The 18,582-nt window shown below is 43.9% G+C and overlaps 1 protein-coding gene across 1 annotated transcript in view; it reads right to left on the bottom strand.

The window, feature by feature from the left end:
- DHTKD1 (dehydrogenase E1 and transketolase domain containing 1) overlaps positions 1–14,422 on the bottom strand; it is a 38,277-nt gene extending 23,855 nt beyond the window's left edge. Inside the window, exons 1-6 of the mRNA XM_040968131.1 lie at positions 14,269–14,422; positions 8,800–8,955; positions 7,293–7,504; positions 6,390–6,584; positions 3,000–3,269; positions 233–404 (exon numbers count right to left, since the gene is read on the bottom strand). Coding sequence (XP_040824065.1) covers positions 233–404; positions 3,000–3,269; positions 6,390–6,584; positions 7,293–7,504; positions 8,800–8,955; positions 14,269–14,422 — 1,159 coding nt within the window. The remainder of the gene's footprint in view (positions 1–232; positions 405–2,999; positions 3,270–6,389; positions 6,585–7,292; positions 7,505–8,799; positions 8,956–14,268) is intronic.
- Between the last annotated feature and the right edge of the window lie 4,160 nt (positions 14,423–18,582).

Here is an 18,582-nt window from a genome sequence, read left to right as displayed (position 1 = left end):
AAAAAGAAAAAAGTAGCAGGGGTGAGGGAGCTCATTACAGGATGCAGCCCAGAAACCTCTTTCTCCAAAGAGAAGTTCTACAATGGATCTTTAGTATCTGTTAGATAAGAACTTGGAAACACTACCTGAATCCTGAGCCAACATTTACAGTGGCAGCAGCAGTGAGGCTCATGATTTTCAGTGATGTTTCTAGTCTGACTGCAGCACGACAAATCCTGCCTGCGATACTCACCAATGTCACTGGAGTATAGGGAAGACCTCCCTCTTTCTGCCGGAGTAGTGTAACCCAGCTGATTATTGACAATCAAGTGGATGCTCCCGCCAATTCTGAAATGTGGGAGATTAGAGAGTGTCAATGTTTCAGGAACAATCCCTTGACCACAGAAAGAAGCATCACCATGAACCTAAACCACCGGGAAACGAAAAAAGAAAAGAAAAGGAACAAATGGGATTAAGAAATCTAGATTTCCAGACTGGAATGAATTGTTTTAAAATACTAATAGGAATAAAAGCCAATACCGTTTTACTACCTCCTTGCTCTCCTAAAAATTTACAGGATATAGGGTTTCCTAGAAGGGTTAGTGTTATCCCTAAAGAAATTTCAACGATGTTAAACTAGTGCTTTTCTTTGTATAGCCACCATCAGCCAACTCATTACTTCTACCCCCTGTCATTGCCTATGCTCATTATTTTATGAAACATTCCAATGACTATACAGTAACACTAAGGAAACTAGAACTGCTGGCATTGAAAAATGAGATTTTCCCAGAGGAGGGAAAAAATAGTAGTCTAGGAAGTCTTGCATGAAAACAGTCTGCAAGTAGAGAGAAATAATGCAACACACTGAAATCTTCCTCCCCCTTCACCTCGTGTCCTGAAATGCTGCAGGGAGCTCACATTGTCAAGACAGCTTAGGTAGAGATGAATCCATGTGGACAAGCAGTGCCACAGAAGGTGAGAATTTTCTTAAAGAAAATAATTTTCAGTGCAATGGAATAAGGAAACAAGACCTGGAAACAGGACCAAGGCTCTTCTGTGCCTTTTGTAGCCCCAGCTGTCCATGCCTGTCCTTTATCAAAAGGAATTCGTTGAATTAGGGGAGTAATACAGCTGGCCTGATATCATTTTTTTTTAAGATTTATTTATTTTTACTGGAATGTCAGATTCATAGACAGAGGGAGAGACAGAGAGGTCTTCCATCTGCTGGATCACTTCCCAACACACAGGAACCTTGATGGCCAGCATGGTCCAGAGTGGTTTGTTCACTGCAATTTCACATTCAGAAATCCCTCTACCCATACATTCCAAAGGAGGGAGGAGGGGAGATGAAACACAGACCCTAACTTACTTCCATAAAAACCCTAGTCTGAATTCAGCCTGGCTCTCAGTCCTTTATCAAGATGTCTATCTGATTTATCAGTGTACTTTTTTAGGAAAAAAAAGGTAATTTTTTTCTAATTACTTTTTCGTTAAACTGCTAAAATTGCCTTCTTGTCTACTTACTCATCGGCCTCATACTTTGTTGTCAATGGAACAAGTTTCCAGGAATCAGATCAGTGGCAACATCACTCAACCTTTGCTCCCATGATGAACAGGAAGGAGAGTGAATGACAGCAAAGACAAAGTGATACAGAAGAAAATACAGCATACATAAATGAACAGAGGATCTGAGGAAAATGCAAAATACTATTATAAGTGAAGGTCACAAATGTGCTACCTTCTGGAACGTATGAAACATGCATGTCTTCACAACCTGGTGGACAGGTGGTAGAGAAGAGGATATGTTGGGGCTTTTTTTTTTAATCTTTATTGGAAAGTCAGATATACAGAGAGGAGGAGAGACAGAGAGGAAGATCCTCCATCCAGTGATTCACTCCCCAAGTGGCTGCAATGGCCAGAGCTGCACCGATCCGAAGCCAGGAGCCAGGAACCTCTTCCAGGTCTCCCATGCAGGTGCAGGGTCCCAAGGCTTTGGGCTGTCCTCAACTGCTTTCCCAGGTCACAAGCAGGGAGCTATGGGAAGCAGGGCCACCAGGATTAGAACCGGCGACCATATGGGATCCTGGCGCATGCAAGGTGAGGACTTTAATTTATTGTGCCGGGCCCGGGGATATGTTTTTTAAATAAATGTATTCATTTGAAAGAGAAACAGAGAGAGACAGGGTTGGGGAGCGACAGAGATTTTTCCATCTGTTGGTTCACTCTCCAAAAAAGTGGAGAAGGGAAGCAGATGAAGAAAAATCCTCACTAATAACTTGCATTGTTTGTCTTAATGTCAAAGGCCTTTGTTTTTTAATGAACAAGCCAAGTGAATACAAGTTTCTGTGTGTTATCAGATATATACCTAATACACATGGTCTAGAGGGCCTCCCTTTCAGGGAAGCAACGATATCTGTCCTCTTGGAAGCAGCAGAGGTTAGTGCTGTGGCACAGTGGATTGAGCCATCAAACACAGTGGTAGCATCCATGTGAGCACCAATTCAACTCCCAGCTATTCCACTTCTGATCAGGTTCCCTGCTAATGTGCCTGGGAAAGTGGCAGAGGATGGCCCAAGTGCTTGGGTCCCCCCAGCATATATGTGGGAGAGCCTACAGAAGCTCCTGGCTGCTGGCTTCAGCCTGGCCCAATCCTAGCTGTTGCAGTCATTTGGGGAGTGACACAGCAGATAGAAGTTCTCTCATTGTGTCTCTCCCTCTGTCTCTGTAATTCTATTTTCAAATTTAAAAAAAAATAATAGTGATGTATACAGACAACCCCTCAATTAATCACAACTCATAAAAAGGAAAAATGTAGCAGTAACCCTGGAAATCAGTTCTTTGGGGACAGGAACTCACATCTATTCATTTTTTTGAAATGACCCCAGAATCTTCAATTCCCAAAAGGTTTATCTCAATTTCACTTTGAATGCCTGCAATCTCCTTGCAGACCTCCCAACCCCACCATCCTTTCTTCCTCGGTTTCCCCACCCCTGGCCCCACTTCCCAGAAGCTGTGAGTACCTGCAGGCAAATGACTTTGTCCCCAGGCCGAGCTGAACTGTCTGGAGAGTAGTCACCGTCTTGTCGAGACTGCTGTCTACCACGCGTCTTCCCAACAGCCACAGGATTCACAGCTTCGAGGTGCGAGGGGTTGGGCAACATTGTGACATGGAGGGGACTGTGTGCACCAAAGTCCAGGTCCACAGAGGAAGTCAGGTGAGACAGGACATCGCCAATAGCTGGGAGGTTTTCCGGAAACTCACTTAAACCTTGCATTTTACGGAACATCAGCTGTTACAAGTTCACACACAAGAAAAAAGTCTTACATCATGGTAATGTAATGGCTAAGAATAAACTACACCTAGATGCTTTTACAATGATTATATACGTGCATCATTTAGAGCTATACATGGATTTCTAACAGCTGAATTGCTTACATTTCATTAGGGAGCTTCAGAATTAAGTGAACTATTAACCTTTATTTTAGCAGGTTTACCTTCCTTCCTTCCATCTATCTTTCTTTTCATTTATTTGAAAGGTAGGGAGACAGACACAAAGAGATCATCTTTGCTCTTCAAATGCCCACAGTGGCTGGGGCTGAGCCTGGAACTCAGTCCAGGACTCACACAGGGATGGCAGGGGCCCCGCCATTTGAGCAGTCATTGCTGCACCCCAGGATGAGCAATAGCAGGAAGTTGGCATCCCAAGTGGAACTGGGATTCAATCCCAAGTGATATAGAACACAGGCATCCCAAGCAGTGACATAATCTCTGCACCAAATCTCTTCCAACACTTTCAAATGAGATCTCTCATGAGGAAAATGGAAAGTTACCCACGTGTTGCAACAAACAAAAACTTCCCTTAAATACACTTATTAGAATACATTTCTTGCAAGCAGGTATTTGGTGTAGTGGTTAAGACATTATTGGGACACTCATATCCCATAGCAGAGAGTGCCTGGATTCAAGTCATGGCTCCATTTATAACTCAGTTTCCTGCTAATGTGCAAACTGGGAAGCATTCAGGATGCCTCAAGCAGTTGCATCCCAGTCAACAACTTGGGAGAATTTGCTTGAGCTCCTGGCTCCTGGCTTCAGCCTGGCCTTGTCTCATGTATCTGTGAGCACTCAGAGTGAACTAACAGGTGTGAGATTTCTCTGTCTTTAACATAATTAAAACAAATAAACAAAACAGCTTTAAAAGTCATATCTTTGCCAAAAATTTAGTTAATATACATTTCATTAAAGGTAGGGAGAAAACAAATAGAACAGAATATAATTTCTTTTATACAGGAGATGAAGTATACTACTCATCTCAAGTCAGACCTGAAGACTTAACACTGTCTAATTCCCAGAAGATTTCTCTGTACACATTCTTCCACTTCGTTTTCATAGTCTTCTTTGGCATAGATGCTACCAACCATTTTGAAAACCAGCAAACAAGGGCAGGCAAGTCAACTGAAAAAGGTCCTTGGCTAGAAAATCACAAACCTTGTTCCCAAAGCAAAGTATTTGCCATGAATACAGGCTTGTTATAAACCATTCAAACTGTTGGAATCACCCAAAGCTTGCAACAGCTTATTAACCTAGGGTACCTAGAAAAAGGATCATATATACTCACTTAGTATAGGAATGTGTGTGTGCACACACAGGTGCACATATATATTTCTTTTCCTATAAATAATAACTTAAACCAATTCTGCATGTTGGGGTAACTTTTGTCTGGAAGATTTTAAGAACACAATTTTTTACCTAAAAAATTTTAGCATGTACTTAAGCACATGCCTCCATCTCCCAAACTTTAGTCTGCCATATTTTGCCTTTCTAAGCTCAGTGTTTCTAAAGACTCGTAACAGGTGTGGATGACTGTGACAAAGATGGGCCCTTATACCCAACATGACATGTATTTTCTAACAGTTTGAAGTTAAGTTAGCCTTCCATTAGCTATGTTCACTTCAACTTGAACAGCCCTTTAACATTCTTAAGTATTTTTTATTTCTTAAATCAGCACAGTAGTAAGGTTTACCTATACCTCATGGCCAAAACCTTATTAACTATTGGGTCTCTCTCTAAGGGTCAGTGTGCTGTTGTAGCAAGCCAAGCCTCTGCCTATAGCACTGGCATCCCACATGGGCACTGCTTCCAATTCCAGCTGCTCCACTTCCAATACAGCTCCCTGCTAATGGCCTTAAAAAGCAGCCAAGGACGGGCCAACTCTGGTCTCCTGTAACCACATGGAAGACTAGCAAGAACCTCCTGGTTACATAAATCAGACTGTCTCAGCTCTGACCATTTCGGCCATTTGAGGAGTGAACCAGAAGACAGAACAGCGCTCTCTCTTTCTCTCTCTGTAACTCTGGCTTTCATATAACATACATAAGTATTTTATATATACATATGTGTCCATGCATGCATATTTATTTTTTTCAAGGCTTCTCTAATATTTCCTGACATAAAAACCTTCACTCCTCTCAAGCTTTTGAGAAGCTTAACAAAGCAGTTGAGTTAGAATGAACAGGAACACTGAAATTAAAGGCACTTAATTGCATGGCCTATTGAGATGATAATGGATTACTGGATTTTATTATAATCTGCTAACTATTAAGTCTGCACATGCACAGACCTATGAATCCTAGGAAGGTAAAATCACAAAGATCTTCATGTTTATTAGCACACTTTATTAAATGAAAATCAGGCTCCACAGAGCAGGAATCAATCACTCACGTGTCATCCTTGAGAAAACAAACTGATCTTCAATTTCAGAGAGAGAAGTGGGACCCACAGAAGGATACATTGCAAGTCAGCCTCAATACCTAGCCTGTATGTCAACATCAAGTCTGCAGATTAACTAATCTACACCCAGGGCCCTGGGATCCTGTGCTTAGTGGACTGTCTAAAAGAAATGGTTACTATGGGGAGTTGGACTGTGGGGGAAGCAGCCAGGATATGAAGCAGCACCCACACAGGCCATCAGCCTGGCAGGCTGCGGATTGACCCACTGGGACACCACCACCCCGCCTCACCCCACCCCACCCCACTCCATCCCATGCTGGTTTATTCATCAGCTCCTTCACCAGGCTGGGTGCCTGCCCCCTAACTTGCACAGCTTATGCTGTTCTGTGCTTTGAGAGCGGCAGGCACAAAAAAAAAAAATGGTTACTATGCTCATAAAGTTGTATCTTTTTTTTGTTTTTTAATATTACTTAGTTGATTAGGGTACAAAGGGGTTAAGGGTTGCAGGAAAGTGGGTAAGACCATTGTTTCCACACTAATATCATCATTTTCCTGCCCCCCCCCCACGCTGTATCTGGGGCCAGGGGAGAAACAAAGGGAGAAGTGCCACCCAGAGCAGTTTGATCTTAAGAGTCAATTTATATAAGCTGGTAAAAGCCACTTTAAAAAAGAACTTTACCTCTGGAGGAAACTGCAGAAGGCCGGTCAATAAATTAAGCCTCCCTCTGTGAGGCATCCCAATAATGACATCTGTTATCCCGCTGTAGGCCGCCATCTTCAGCAGCTCATGGAAAAACCCCATCATGCTTTCCGCCCCTTCACCTCCATACCGCTTCACGGTGGCAAACTTGGTGGCCAAGAAGTGGTCAAACTCCTATGGAACATCACACCAGGAAACAGACAGGGTGAGGGGTGTTGTATACAGACCCCCACACTATTCAAGTGGCTGCTCCCTTACACTACCTATCTGAGAGTAAGTTGGAAGGAATAGAGCCAAGTTCTGCCAAGGACACTGGCAGTCAGCACGGACTGCTGCCAAGAGGATAACCTAGAGTCACCTACCCCAAGAACAAGGTCCCCAGAATGTGTGTTCTCCTAGACTAGCACCCAGGCCTTAGACTTTTGCCTTTCCCAGGACTTCATTTTCATAGAGGTGCTCTTCAGTACTAGTTAAGCCAGGTCACAAAACATCCAAACTCCAGGCAAGAGACTTCTTGTCACCTCGACATGCCTGAGTCCTCGTCACAGCCCGTACGGGGATGGAGATCCTTCAGTTTGTATCAGGCTTGCTTTTAGGCATATTATTTCATCTCTTCAGATAATGAAGAGAGAAATGAGATCTGAAGGATTTTTGTCATCTTTGTGGAGCAGGCAAATACATAAAAAAGTATTCTGATGCTAAGCAGAACCAATAGCTTGATAGCTTAAGGGTGATCAATTTTTTTTTTTGTTCAGCATCAAGTGATGTAAATCACATTTTCTGTTGTGCTGAATCAATGAAGGGAAGTTTAGAATTGGCGCCTTCATCCCCTCTCTTCCATGGTGACATATGTTTATACAAAATGAGCTTCTGCTTATGCACCTGAGATTCTAGCATTAGCCTGGACAGATGTTTTCGCTCTTCCGTGGTGAATGGTTCCTTTTTCAGCTCTTCAAATCTCTTGGCAAACCAGTTTTTCTCTTCCTGGTTCTGAAGTTGAGAGGTTTCAATTGAAATCTGTCCACAATAGATTTGATCGAGATAGGCTAGTATTTCTTCAAGAGAGGCCTCTTCCTTCCCCATGTTCAATAATCCTAGAAAATGGAATCAAAGCAAACACTCCTTTTAAAAAGAAAACAAAAATTACTTTTTATTGGAAAGGCAGATCAGATTTATGAGGAGCGGGGGAGATAGAAAGATCTTCCATCCACTGGTTCACTCCCTCAGTGGCTGCAACTGCTGGAGCTGAGCTGATCTGAAGCCAGGAGCCAGAAGCTTTTTCTGGGTCTCCCACGTGGGTGTACAGTCCCAAGGCTTTGGGCCGTCCTCAACTGCTTTCCCAGGCTACAAGCAGGGAGCTGGATGGGAAGTGGAGCAGCTGGGACACAAACAAATGCCCATATGAGATCCTGGCACTCACAAGGACAGGATTTAGCCATTGAGCCATTGCACCAGACTCTATAAAGGCCTTTCTAATGAATAAACAAATAAATTATTTTTAAAACTATAGTCATGTTCTTCTGTTTTTTTAAAAAACAGAAATAGAAAAGCAACATTTAAAAGTAAAAGCAAATCTCCCTGAAAAATCACAGAAAGGGAAGGTTTGATAGGGCCTGAGCTAAACACCAAATCCATTACTTACCTCGTCCTACAACTTGATCTTAGCAAACCAATATTTACTTGCAATTTCTCACAATAAACTTTAGATATGTGATGCTAGCTAACACTCCAAAAATTATTTTGTATTTTGCATGACTTCTCATACACACACACACATATATATATGTAAATCTTAAGATATATATATCCTCTACCTGCTGGCTCATCTCCCAAATACCTTCAACTGCCAAGTTAGATCAGGCTGAGGGCAAGGACCTTGAACTCAGTCTGGGTCTCGCATGTTAATGGGAAGAATCCAAAAACTTGGGCCATCACTCAGTGTCTCCCAGGATGTACAGTGGTAGGAACCTGGCAAGGAGGCCAGTGCTGTGGTATAGCAAGGAAAGCCACTGAGCCAACGCTCATGGAAAAGCAGCAAAAGAGGGCTCAAATCTTTAGAAACAACAAACAAAAAAAGAACGAAAGAATGACAGCAGATCTTGATTGCTGCTTTTAAATAGCTATAAGTCTATGTTTCCCTACCTATAAAATAAAGAGGACACACAACTCCTCCATGCATCAAATGTTTGGGGACTCGTCAGGAACCCAATACGCCTTCAAATGGAGAGCAAGTGGGCCCTTTCTGAAGGACAGTCTAGATCCTCTGCAGTTGTTGAATGCAACCCTTCTTGTCTCCCCACTCCCACTGGAAACCCCAGTTCCATGCCAGTTCTTCAAGACAGGAAGGCTTCTCCCTCATCTGGGCAGTTCTCTGCTCAAGTTTCCTTACCCGTCGTATTGAAGGGTCCCTGGAGGGTCTGCACGAGGGCTTGGATTTCAGGCACACTGTCCAGCAGGGCTTGTCCGGGGAAGAGAGGGTTGATTTTGGCAGCTTTGTGACCATGCTCACAGTAAACTGTCACCAATCGAGCAAGGCCATGATCAACTGTATGGTAGAGAAATACAACGAGCAATTTAGGAAATGCCCACCAAGTACAACATTCAATGTCACAAAGAAGCTTTTTTGGCCTTGGATATTTAAATATGTTATATTTAAATGTATATGCAAAAATGTATATGCACACATACATACACATTGTGTGTGAATATATGCAAATATATGCATATTCGATATATACGTTTTTTTAAAATATGTACATATTTAAATATGTTAAATATATCATATATAGTTACATGTTTAATATATTACATATTTAAATATGTTACAATATTCCTATGTATTAATATGTTGTATAAAATATATATTTTATATAGATACCTGTACATGTAAACATTTATATATAAGTGCATATAAGATATTTATATGTTAAGTATACAAAATGTATTTATATAAATATATAATGTATAAATAAATTTGTGCATTATATATTTAACATATTAATATATTGATAAAGAAAGAGAGATCTTCCATTTGCTGAATTATTCCCCAGGAAGCAAAAATCGTAAGGGCTGGGCCAAGTTGAAGCCAGGAGTCAAGAGCTTCATCTGGGTCTCCCACATGGATGGCAGAGAACCAAATACTTGGGCCATCCTCTGCTGCTTTCTCTATCCACAACAGAGAGCTAAATCAAAGATGGAGTAGCTGGGACATGAACCAGCACCCACAGGGGATGCTGGTGCCATGGTGGGTGGTGGGGAGGATTAGCCTACTGAGCCACTGTGTGGCAGGGATCCTCACTTGAGCTATCACTTGTTCCCTCCTAGGGTGTGCACCAGTAACAGGCTGGCTCCAAGTAGAACAGCCGGGACTCCAACTGGCATCTGTCATGGGATACCAGCATTCCGACAGTGGCTTAATTCATTGTGCCACAATGCCATCTCCTTGTGCCACAATGCAACTTCCTGATTCTTTCTTAAATCCTCACCAATATACAGAAAGAAAGCTCAGCAATAAGTAATAAAATAGAGTGCTTGTATTGAGTACTACCTTCTGTATGCACTGGAACGGGTTTTTATTTTTATGCACATCCTTGTAACAACTCTGGAGTAGGAATCCTCTGCAAAAAGGTAAAATGAGGATTGGGGCCCATGTTGTGGAATAACAGGTTAAGCCACTGCCTGTGATGCTGGCAGCCCATATGGATGCTGGTTTGAGTCCCAGCTGCACCACTTCTAATCTAGCTCCATCCTGGAAAGCAGCAAAAGCTAGGCCAAGCATTTGGGTCTCTGCTTCCCACTCGGGAAAACCAGGATTCACCTTTGCCATTGCAGCCATCTTGGGAATGAACTAGGGGATAGAAGGTCTCTCACTCTCACTCTGCCTTCTTTTCTCTTTCTTTCTCAACTCTTTCAAGTAAATAAATCTTTAAAGAAAAAAGAGAGAGAGGCTCAAAGGAGCTAAGCAGCTTACAAAGGATAACAAAATCAGGGAGCGTGAAGAAGCTGGAACTTGAACTCAAGTGTATTTGACCTCAGTTCAATATTTTATCCATTATGCCTTAATGAAAGTTGAAAGCAGAAACGATGAGCCTAAACAAAAAGGGATGACAGAACTAGACATCATTAAAACACTGCTTTTTTCTTATAAGTAAATTAGTTGATACTTCTGGCCATTTTTGGTCTATATTTGTGCTCCAGAATTCTACTTTCAAAAGTATCTACCGTATTCACGTTCTCCTCAACTTTTTCTCTATGACTTCAGAGAAGGTTCCTGCTATTTCCCTTAAGCAAGATCCTTGAAACTACTCTGATTACCAACACAGTGACAACACAAACAACTAGACACTGCTCGGATTTTCGGTTCCCATCATTTAGTGCTCTCTAAAGTCTGCCATTTTTCATAAAAGAAGCTCCAAACCTTCCAGGATGAATTTTTTTAGCCCCAATCCTCCAGAATTAATTCTATAAATCATTATTGATTTTATTTGGAAAGCAGAGATTGACAGAAAGAGCAAGATCTTCCATGCTTCGGTGTACTTCCCAAATGACCAAAACAATCAGGGCAGCGTGGCAGGGTGGCAGGGTGGCAGGGACACAGCACTCCAGTCATCACCTGCCACCTCCTAGGGCATGTGTTACTAGGAAACTGGATCAGAAGCCAAAGGGCCACGATGCAAGCCAAGCACTCCAACACAGCCATGGGCTTCCCAGGTGGCACTGAACTGCTGCGCCGAATACCTGCCTTGTGATAAAGTAGATATGGGTGAATTGTCACTCCAGTTTAAAGTAGGATCTTTTTAGTAAATAAATTCAAGTTTATTTGGAAACTGGTTTACAGAGGTTAAAGTACAAGTGGTTACTAATAGCTAGCTACAAAGAACACTCACACAGGTCAAATTTTAACCAGTGAAGTCACTGCTACCCAAAAGGTTACAAAAGCACACTTAACATTTTTAAAAAATGCTTCCTACAAAAGGAGTCAGTGAATGGTGTGTTCATCCTACACAGGCACGGGTTTCTGCCAAGAGAAACACTTACAGGAAAAAGAGCCATGAAGTGCAAAGGCATGAGCACGCTGCACACTGATATCCACCCCCCGCCCCCCATTTCACTATGTCTCTTCTTTAAAATTTATTTTTACTTGGGCCCAGCGCCATGGCATAGTGGCTAAAGTCCTTGCCTTAAACGTGCCGGGATTCCATATGGGCACTGGTTCTAATCCTGACAGCCCTGCTTCCCATCCAGCTCCCTGCTTTTGGCCTGGGAAAGCAGTCGAGGACAGCCCAAAGCTTTGGGACCCTGCACCCGCGTGGGAGACCCGGAAGGAAGTTTCAGGCTTCTGGCTTCGGACTGGCACAGCACCGGCCATTGCAGGCACTTGGGGAGTAAAATCATCGAACGGAAGATCTTCCCCTCTCTCTCTTCTCCTCTGTGTATATCTGACTTTGTAAGAAAAAATAAATAAATCTTTTAAAAAAATTTATTTTTACTTAACAAAAAGAAGAAAAAAAAACAAACAGAAAAGATTTATTTTTATTTGAAAGACCTCTCTATATATCCCTTTCTCTCTTTCTGAAATCTACCTTTCAAATAAAAATAAATAAATAAAACAAATATCAGGAAAAAAAGACAAGATGGAAAAAAGGAAGGAAGGAAGGCAAGCATGCAGGCAGACAGGCAAAGGGATAAAAAGAGAAAAAAGAAAGAAAGAAAAAGGAGAGAAGTCACCAGAGTCTGGGATTATACTAAAAAGAAGTGAGGGAGTTCATATCAGGAAAGCTGGAAGTCTGGAAAGATACTCCACAGGACATGGCAATGGAGAAAAGCCACGGAAAATGGGTAACATGTGGAAAAGCTCAGGTAAGGGACAAGAACTTGGACGATGTTGGAAAGGTAGGTGAACTTAAGAAGAAAAAACACTGTGCAGACACTGTGACATTGTAGGCTAAGCCATGCTTGCCACACTGGTGCCCTGTATCAGAGCATCAGTTTGAATGTCAGCTCTGTTTCTGGTTTGGTTCTCCGCTAATGCAGCTGGGACGGCAGCAGAAGACAGCCCTGGTGCTTGGGCCCCTGTCTTCAATGTGGGAGACCCAAAGGGAGTTCAGCCTGGACCAGCCATTGTGGCCATTTGTGGAGTCAAACAATAATCAACAGAAGAGTTTCTCTCTCTCTGCAGCTCTCTGTTATCCTGCCTATCAAATAAACATTTCTATTTTTTTGTTTGTTTAAAAAAAAATGAGGGCCCAACACAGTAGCCTAGTGGCTAAAAAGCCCTTGGCTTGCACATCTGGAGTCCTATATGGGCACCAGTTCATGTCCAGCTGCTCCACTTGTGGTCCAGTTCCCTGTCGGTGTGCTGCAAGAGGCAGTGGGTGATGGTCCGACTGGGCTCCAGCCAACCACATGGGAGACGTAGTTGGAGTTCCAGGCTCATGGCTTCAGCCTGGCCCAGCCCTGACTGTTACCGCATTTAAAAGTCAATCAACGGGTGAAAGACCACTGCCTCACTCCCCCATTCTCCCTCTCTGTCACTCTGCCTTTCAGGTAGGGGTAAACAAGTGAATCAACATTGATACAGATGTCTGAACTTCGCCTGAAACACTAAGTTAAAACCTCAAAAGAAAGAAGTGAGATCTAGGAACTGGCATTTTAAACATTTTGAATGTACATTCAAAGTTGAGAATAAATGACATATAAAATTGTAAATACTCAATTTCCAAGGTGAAATAAAACATATGTAGTCTCATCAAATGCAAAGAATTCGCAATTAATCCTCAAAAATGGCTCCCCGAAAAAATAACTCCATTGTGTTAGAAATGAGGTTTCTTGTAAACTCCCCCTGAGGGGAAGAACAAAATAGCAAGTGTGTGGTGCAATATTCAAAGGCCAGAAGTTGGCGTTGAAACACAACAATTAAGCCACCACCTTCAATGCCGGCATTCCACATGGGCACCAGCTCAGCCTGGCCTAGTGCTGGCCATCGCGGCTATTTGGGGAAGGAACCAGTGGATGGCAGATCCTGTCTCCCTCTCTGTAACTCTACTTTAAAGGGGGAAAAAAAGTCCAAAGGCCAGGCATTTAGATGAAGAAGCAGATACCAATGCTAATCTCACATGGAACCTAAGGTGCGAACTGAGTTTCCTCTAATAACTGGTCTGTATTCATCTAATCTGTGAGGATGAACACAGACAGAATAACTTTAGAGCACAAAACACTGGAAACCAGAGTCTGGCACAGAAGCACGGCACAGATAGCCCCCCAAAATAACAAAAATAAAAATAGAACTGATATTCATGTGTACTCAATCATTTTATAAAAATGGTTTGAGGTTCAGCAAAGAGTTTTAAACTGTGCATTTAAAGTAAGAGTCTACCCAGGTTTAGGTAATACCAAGCTGTATTGTTAAGACCTCGAACTTCCTGCCCTCTTTTCCCAGTCAGCTGGACTTGGGCCCTGCGGCTCCCTGCTCACGTGCGAGCCCTGCCGCTGGCTCTGGAAAAGCATCCATGTCCTAGGTAGACAGAGCTGAGGCACCTCAGAACGTTATTCCCCCACCGAAAGCCCAGTTCCCGCGTGTTTATACACCAGGAAAGGCCAGCCCTGCCCCATCCTTGCCAGCACTAAGATGAGGAGGGCAACTCCAAGGTGGCGCCAACGCTGAGACCCCCGTGACCAAGGAGAATGGACAAGGGGGCACAAAGCCCATACCCCTATTTTGTCCTCCTCCCCGTGGGTGGCACACCTAGACCAGAGGCCGGTCTCCGGGCACCGACACCGCCTACACCTACACGCGAGCACAGACCAGGGAGGGAAGTCCCTGGAGTCCCCAGAGTCCACCCATGGGCCCCGTCCCCACCTGGGCGGCGCGCCAGGCTGCCCTGGGGCCCCTGACTTTCGGGCTTCCTGGGCCGGTACCCGTAGACGCCCCGCTCGGTCTGGTAGCCGCGCCGAAGAAGCGGGGCAGCTTGATTTATGCCCCGTCGTGCAGCTGCCACAGCGGCCGAGGCCATGACGAGCCCAGCTCCCACGTCCGGCTGCGGCTCCGGGCGGCGCGGGCAGCTCGGCGGCCACGGGCGCCCCGAGTCCGTCACGTGGGCGCCGCTGCCCAGACAACGCCCCCGCGCCCGATAGGCCGAGCGGCGGGGCCCTCGCAGCCCGCCCGGGACCGGCGCGGAGAAGCCACGCCCCGCGGGCAGGGACGCTGGAGATCCCCAAGGGTCGCTTCCGCCTGCTAGTGCAAACCGGGATGTCCTCAAGGCCTGCGAGTACGCACCCCTCGCTCTTCCGCAGGGAGCGATCTTGCACAATCACGTTGGCTGCCTTAAGGCAAGGAAAACCACAACGATCCCGAATAGCAAAAGGACACTTGGAGGAACAAGGCAACACCCTTTAAGAGGCCAGAGGGATGGCTCAATTGGCTAAACAGGACAACACAAACACTGTAGTGATAAAAGAGGTAATAAAGAACAGAGACAAAACCAACCAAAGGGTGTTAGGGAAACAAGAGACTTTTGCTTAACAAAATGTGGGCGCACTTCCCAGTAAGGCTGAGGGTAGGGGTTGTCCAGAAGACCCTCCCTTAACCAAAGAAGTGTTTCCTGGGCGAATGGCATCATTTTCAGGCGGAGAGGAGACTGCGTTGGCCCCTCCTCGCTTCTAAAACCCGGGAACTAGTCAATCAAAACACCAGGAAGTTCACTTACCAGAGGACTTGAAAAGAAGTTGGTCCTGGACACTCCGGTCAGGGTCCATGACTGGGGCCCTGGAACTTCTCAGGAGGCGCCCCCTGTGGCCTGAGCACCAATCCAGCGAGATTTTCTTCAGGACGGGCTCCTGATCTTGCTAGAGCCTCCAAATGCGGTACCCAAATGAACCTAGAGGGGCTGCAAGTACCAATCAGGATTTGCCAAGTCCTTTATCGCCCATAGTGGAGAGTGGCTCACGCCCCAAAGACCATGAACGACAGAAGAGCGGGCTAAAAGGCAAAAACCACAAAGTGGAACGGATTCCGGGGAGCTGAGCTATGCAGAGCCATCTTAAGGATAGAAAATTACTAATGACTAACTTTACAAGCCTTTGTTGCTGTACAGAAAAATTGTTCATCACTAATTTTACCTGCCTTTGTTGTTGCACCAGGCAAAACTTATCCTTCTCCTAGTCATGTTTGAACAGCATAGCCAGGGGTTCGAGAGTTCTTGACAAGCAGAATGTGATCTCTCAGCTGGGCTCTGGTCTCACCGGTGAAGCAGTGGCATTTTCTCACCTAAGATGGAGCCCCTCCCATTAAGCCTAGTCTTTCAGAACATTCTAGAATAGTAGCAAATATATTAAAGACTAAATGTTGGCAAGGGGCCTGGTGTGGTAGCCAAGTGGCTTAAAGTCCTTGCCTTGCACATGCTGGGATCCCATATGGGCACCAGTTTGTGTCTCAGCTGCTCCACTTCCCTTCCAGCTCCCTGGTAGTTGCCTGGGAAAGCAGTCAAGGATGGCCCAAAGCCTTGGGATCCTGTGCCCACAAGGGAAACCCAAAAGAGGCTCCTGGCTCCTGGCTTCAGATCGGCTCAGCTCCAGCCATTGCGGCCGCTTGGGAAGTGAACCCACAGATGAAAGATCTTTCTCTCTACCTCTTTTTCTCTCTATAAATCTGGCTTCCCCAAAATTAAGTAAATAAATCTTTTAAAAAAATTAAATCACACAGTATCTATCTTTAAAAAAATAAATAAATGTTGCATCACATAGCACAGAGTTGAGATTCTGTTTGGTGGTTGTGGGATCCTGGCACGTTATTTTTTTTTTTTTTTAATCAGGAAGGCACATCATATTTATGGAAAGAAGGAAAGACAAAAAGATCTTCCATCCACTGCTTCACTCCCCAAAAGGCCACAATGGAAAGGGATGAGTTGATCTAAAGCCAGGAGCCAGGAGCTTCTTCTGGGTCTCCCATGTAGGTGCAGGGTCCCAAGGCTTTGGACCATCCTTAATTCCTTTCCCAGGCCACCAGTAGGGAGCTGGATGGGAAGCCAGGACACAAAGCAGCACCCACACAGGATCCTGGCATGCAAGATGAGGATTTAGCCATTGAGCCATTGCACCAGACTGCCTGGCACATTTTTAAGCTATGCTAAACTCTAGTTCTTCCACCTTTTAAAATAGGAGCAATAGCATTTGCTACATGGAAACACTGGATGGATTGATGATTGTAGTGCAATAAGATGGAGGCATCTATATCTCTCTCCATCCATCCACTCAACCTCTTGGTGTTAGTGGAATTAGCTTTAATGGCAGCCACAAAAAGAAGCATGGAATCCTATATATCCCCTCTGTAAACAGCTGGCCTACTCAGTTCATTTTGACTACTCCACTTCCCATCCAACTCTCTGCTTGCAACCTTGGAAAGCAGCAGAGGATGGGCCAAAGCCTTGAGATCCTGAACCTGCATGGAAGACCTGGCAGAAGCTTCTGGCTCCTGGCTTTAGGTTGGCTTAGTTATGGCCATTGCAGCCACTTGGGGAGTGAATCAACAGGGGATCTTTCTCTCTGTGTCTCCTTCTCTCTGTATGTCTGCCTTTCCAAAATAAATAAATAAATAAGTAAATAAATCAATCAATCTTTTAAAAAGCTGGCATATTGCTTGATAAATAAAATGAAATTCCTGACTGTGATTGTCACACTTAACCCCATGCTTTCCTGCTTCAGCACACAGATTTCTTTCTCTCATTCACTTATTAATTATTATATCAAAATGTTACTAATGCCTTCTATGGCCTTAGAACACAGAGATTGATGATACATGAAGCTTACAATTTTATAGAAAACACAAATACAAACAAATTATTCCAGTAGAACACAATGATTGCTAAAATATGAGTGGGTGATCAGAGGTTGCTATGGGAACTCAGGTAGAGGCAGAAACCTAATTCAATATTTGCAGGGGAAAGAGAAATGGCTATTTTAAAATAGTGGTTTACTTGTGTAAATAATACTTGAGCTAACTAGTTTGGACATTTTCATAGAAGCAAGAGGACTCTAGATGATGGCATGGTATACACTCTGAAGAAAGGATCCTGGTCTGTGCAGGCAATGTGTCATGGCTAGATCTTGGACATGTAAGGAGGGAGCAGGAGACACAACTTCATGTATGGACAGGAGTCCCTGATTCAGATCTCCTGTTCAACACTGAGATTTTTACTCTGGGGAAAACATGGTGGCTCAGCAAGTTCAGTTTCAGCTTGAGATGCCGGCACTTCATGATGGAACACTGGTTGAAGTCTAGACTGCAGGAGGGGGCTTAGCCTACTATGCCTTGGTGCCAGCCCCCCATTTTTTGTTTTGTTTTTATTCTCTTAAGACATTGGCTTCCAAAGTGGCATGGCAGAAAGTGGAATGTGAGATTGATCCATCTAGGTAAAAACCTCAGAATTTCGGGCCCGGCGGCGCGGCCTAGCGGCTAAAGTCCTCACGTTGAACGCACCAGGATCCCATATGGGCGCCGGTTCTAATCCCATCCAGCTCCCTGCTTTGGCCTGGGAAAGCAGTCGAGGATGGTCCAAAGCCTTGGGACCCTGCATCCACGTGGGAGACCCAGAAGAAGTTCCTGGTTCCTGGCTTCGGATCGGCATAGCATCGGCCGTTGCACTCACTTGAGGGGTGAGTCATCGGACGGAAGATCTTCCTCTCTGTCCCTCCTCCTTTCTGTATATCTGACTTTCCAATAAATAAATAAATCTTAAAAAGAAAAACCCTCAGAATTTCTATTTGTATTTTACTTGCCTTTTTCTTCTTTGGAGTGTTAAATGTAAATATAAAACCATATATGTATGATTTTGTATTATAATATATAACATTTTGTATATAATAATTAGTATATAACATTTTTACATAATTATTAGTAAGTGAATGAGAGAAAGAAATATTATATATACAATAATATACATTACATATAACACATTATATATATTTACTTATTTTGCAGGAATATATACAGAACCGAAATCTCAATGGATACACAGAGCTTGGAAGTGCCCGCTCCCTTGCCCTCCTCATGGACCAATCATTGTCTTGGAAGGATTTCTAGCAAGGAAACTGAAGCATTAGGATTTGGTTTGTGTTTGAAATGAACTCTGATGGAAACAAACCAGATGTGCGTCCAAGGAAGAGTGGTTAAAGAAGC

The sequence above is a fragment of the Ochotona curzoniae genome, unplaced genomic scaffold (assembly GCF_017591425.1).
Source record: "Ochotona curzoniae isolate NIBS_2020 unplaced genomic scaffold, NIBS_Ocur_1.0 scaffold_4683, whole genome shotgun sequence".
Classification (NCBI taxonomy): domain Eukaryota; kingdom Metazoa; phylum Chordata; class Mammalia; order Lagomorpha; family Ochotonidae; genus Ochotona; species Ochotona curzoniae.
This window is presented reverse-complemented; position numbering and strand designations above follow the sequence as displayed.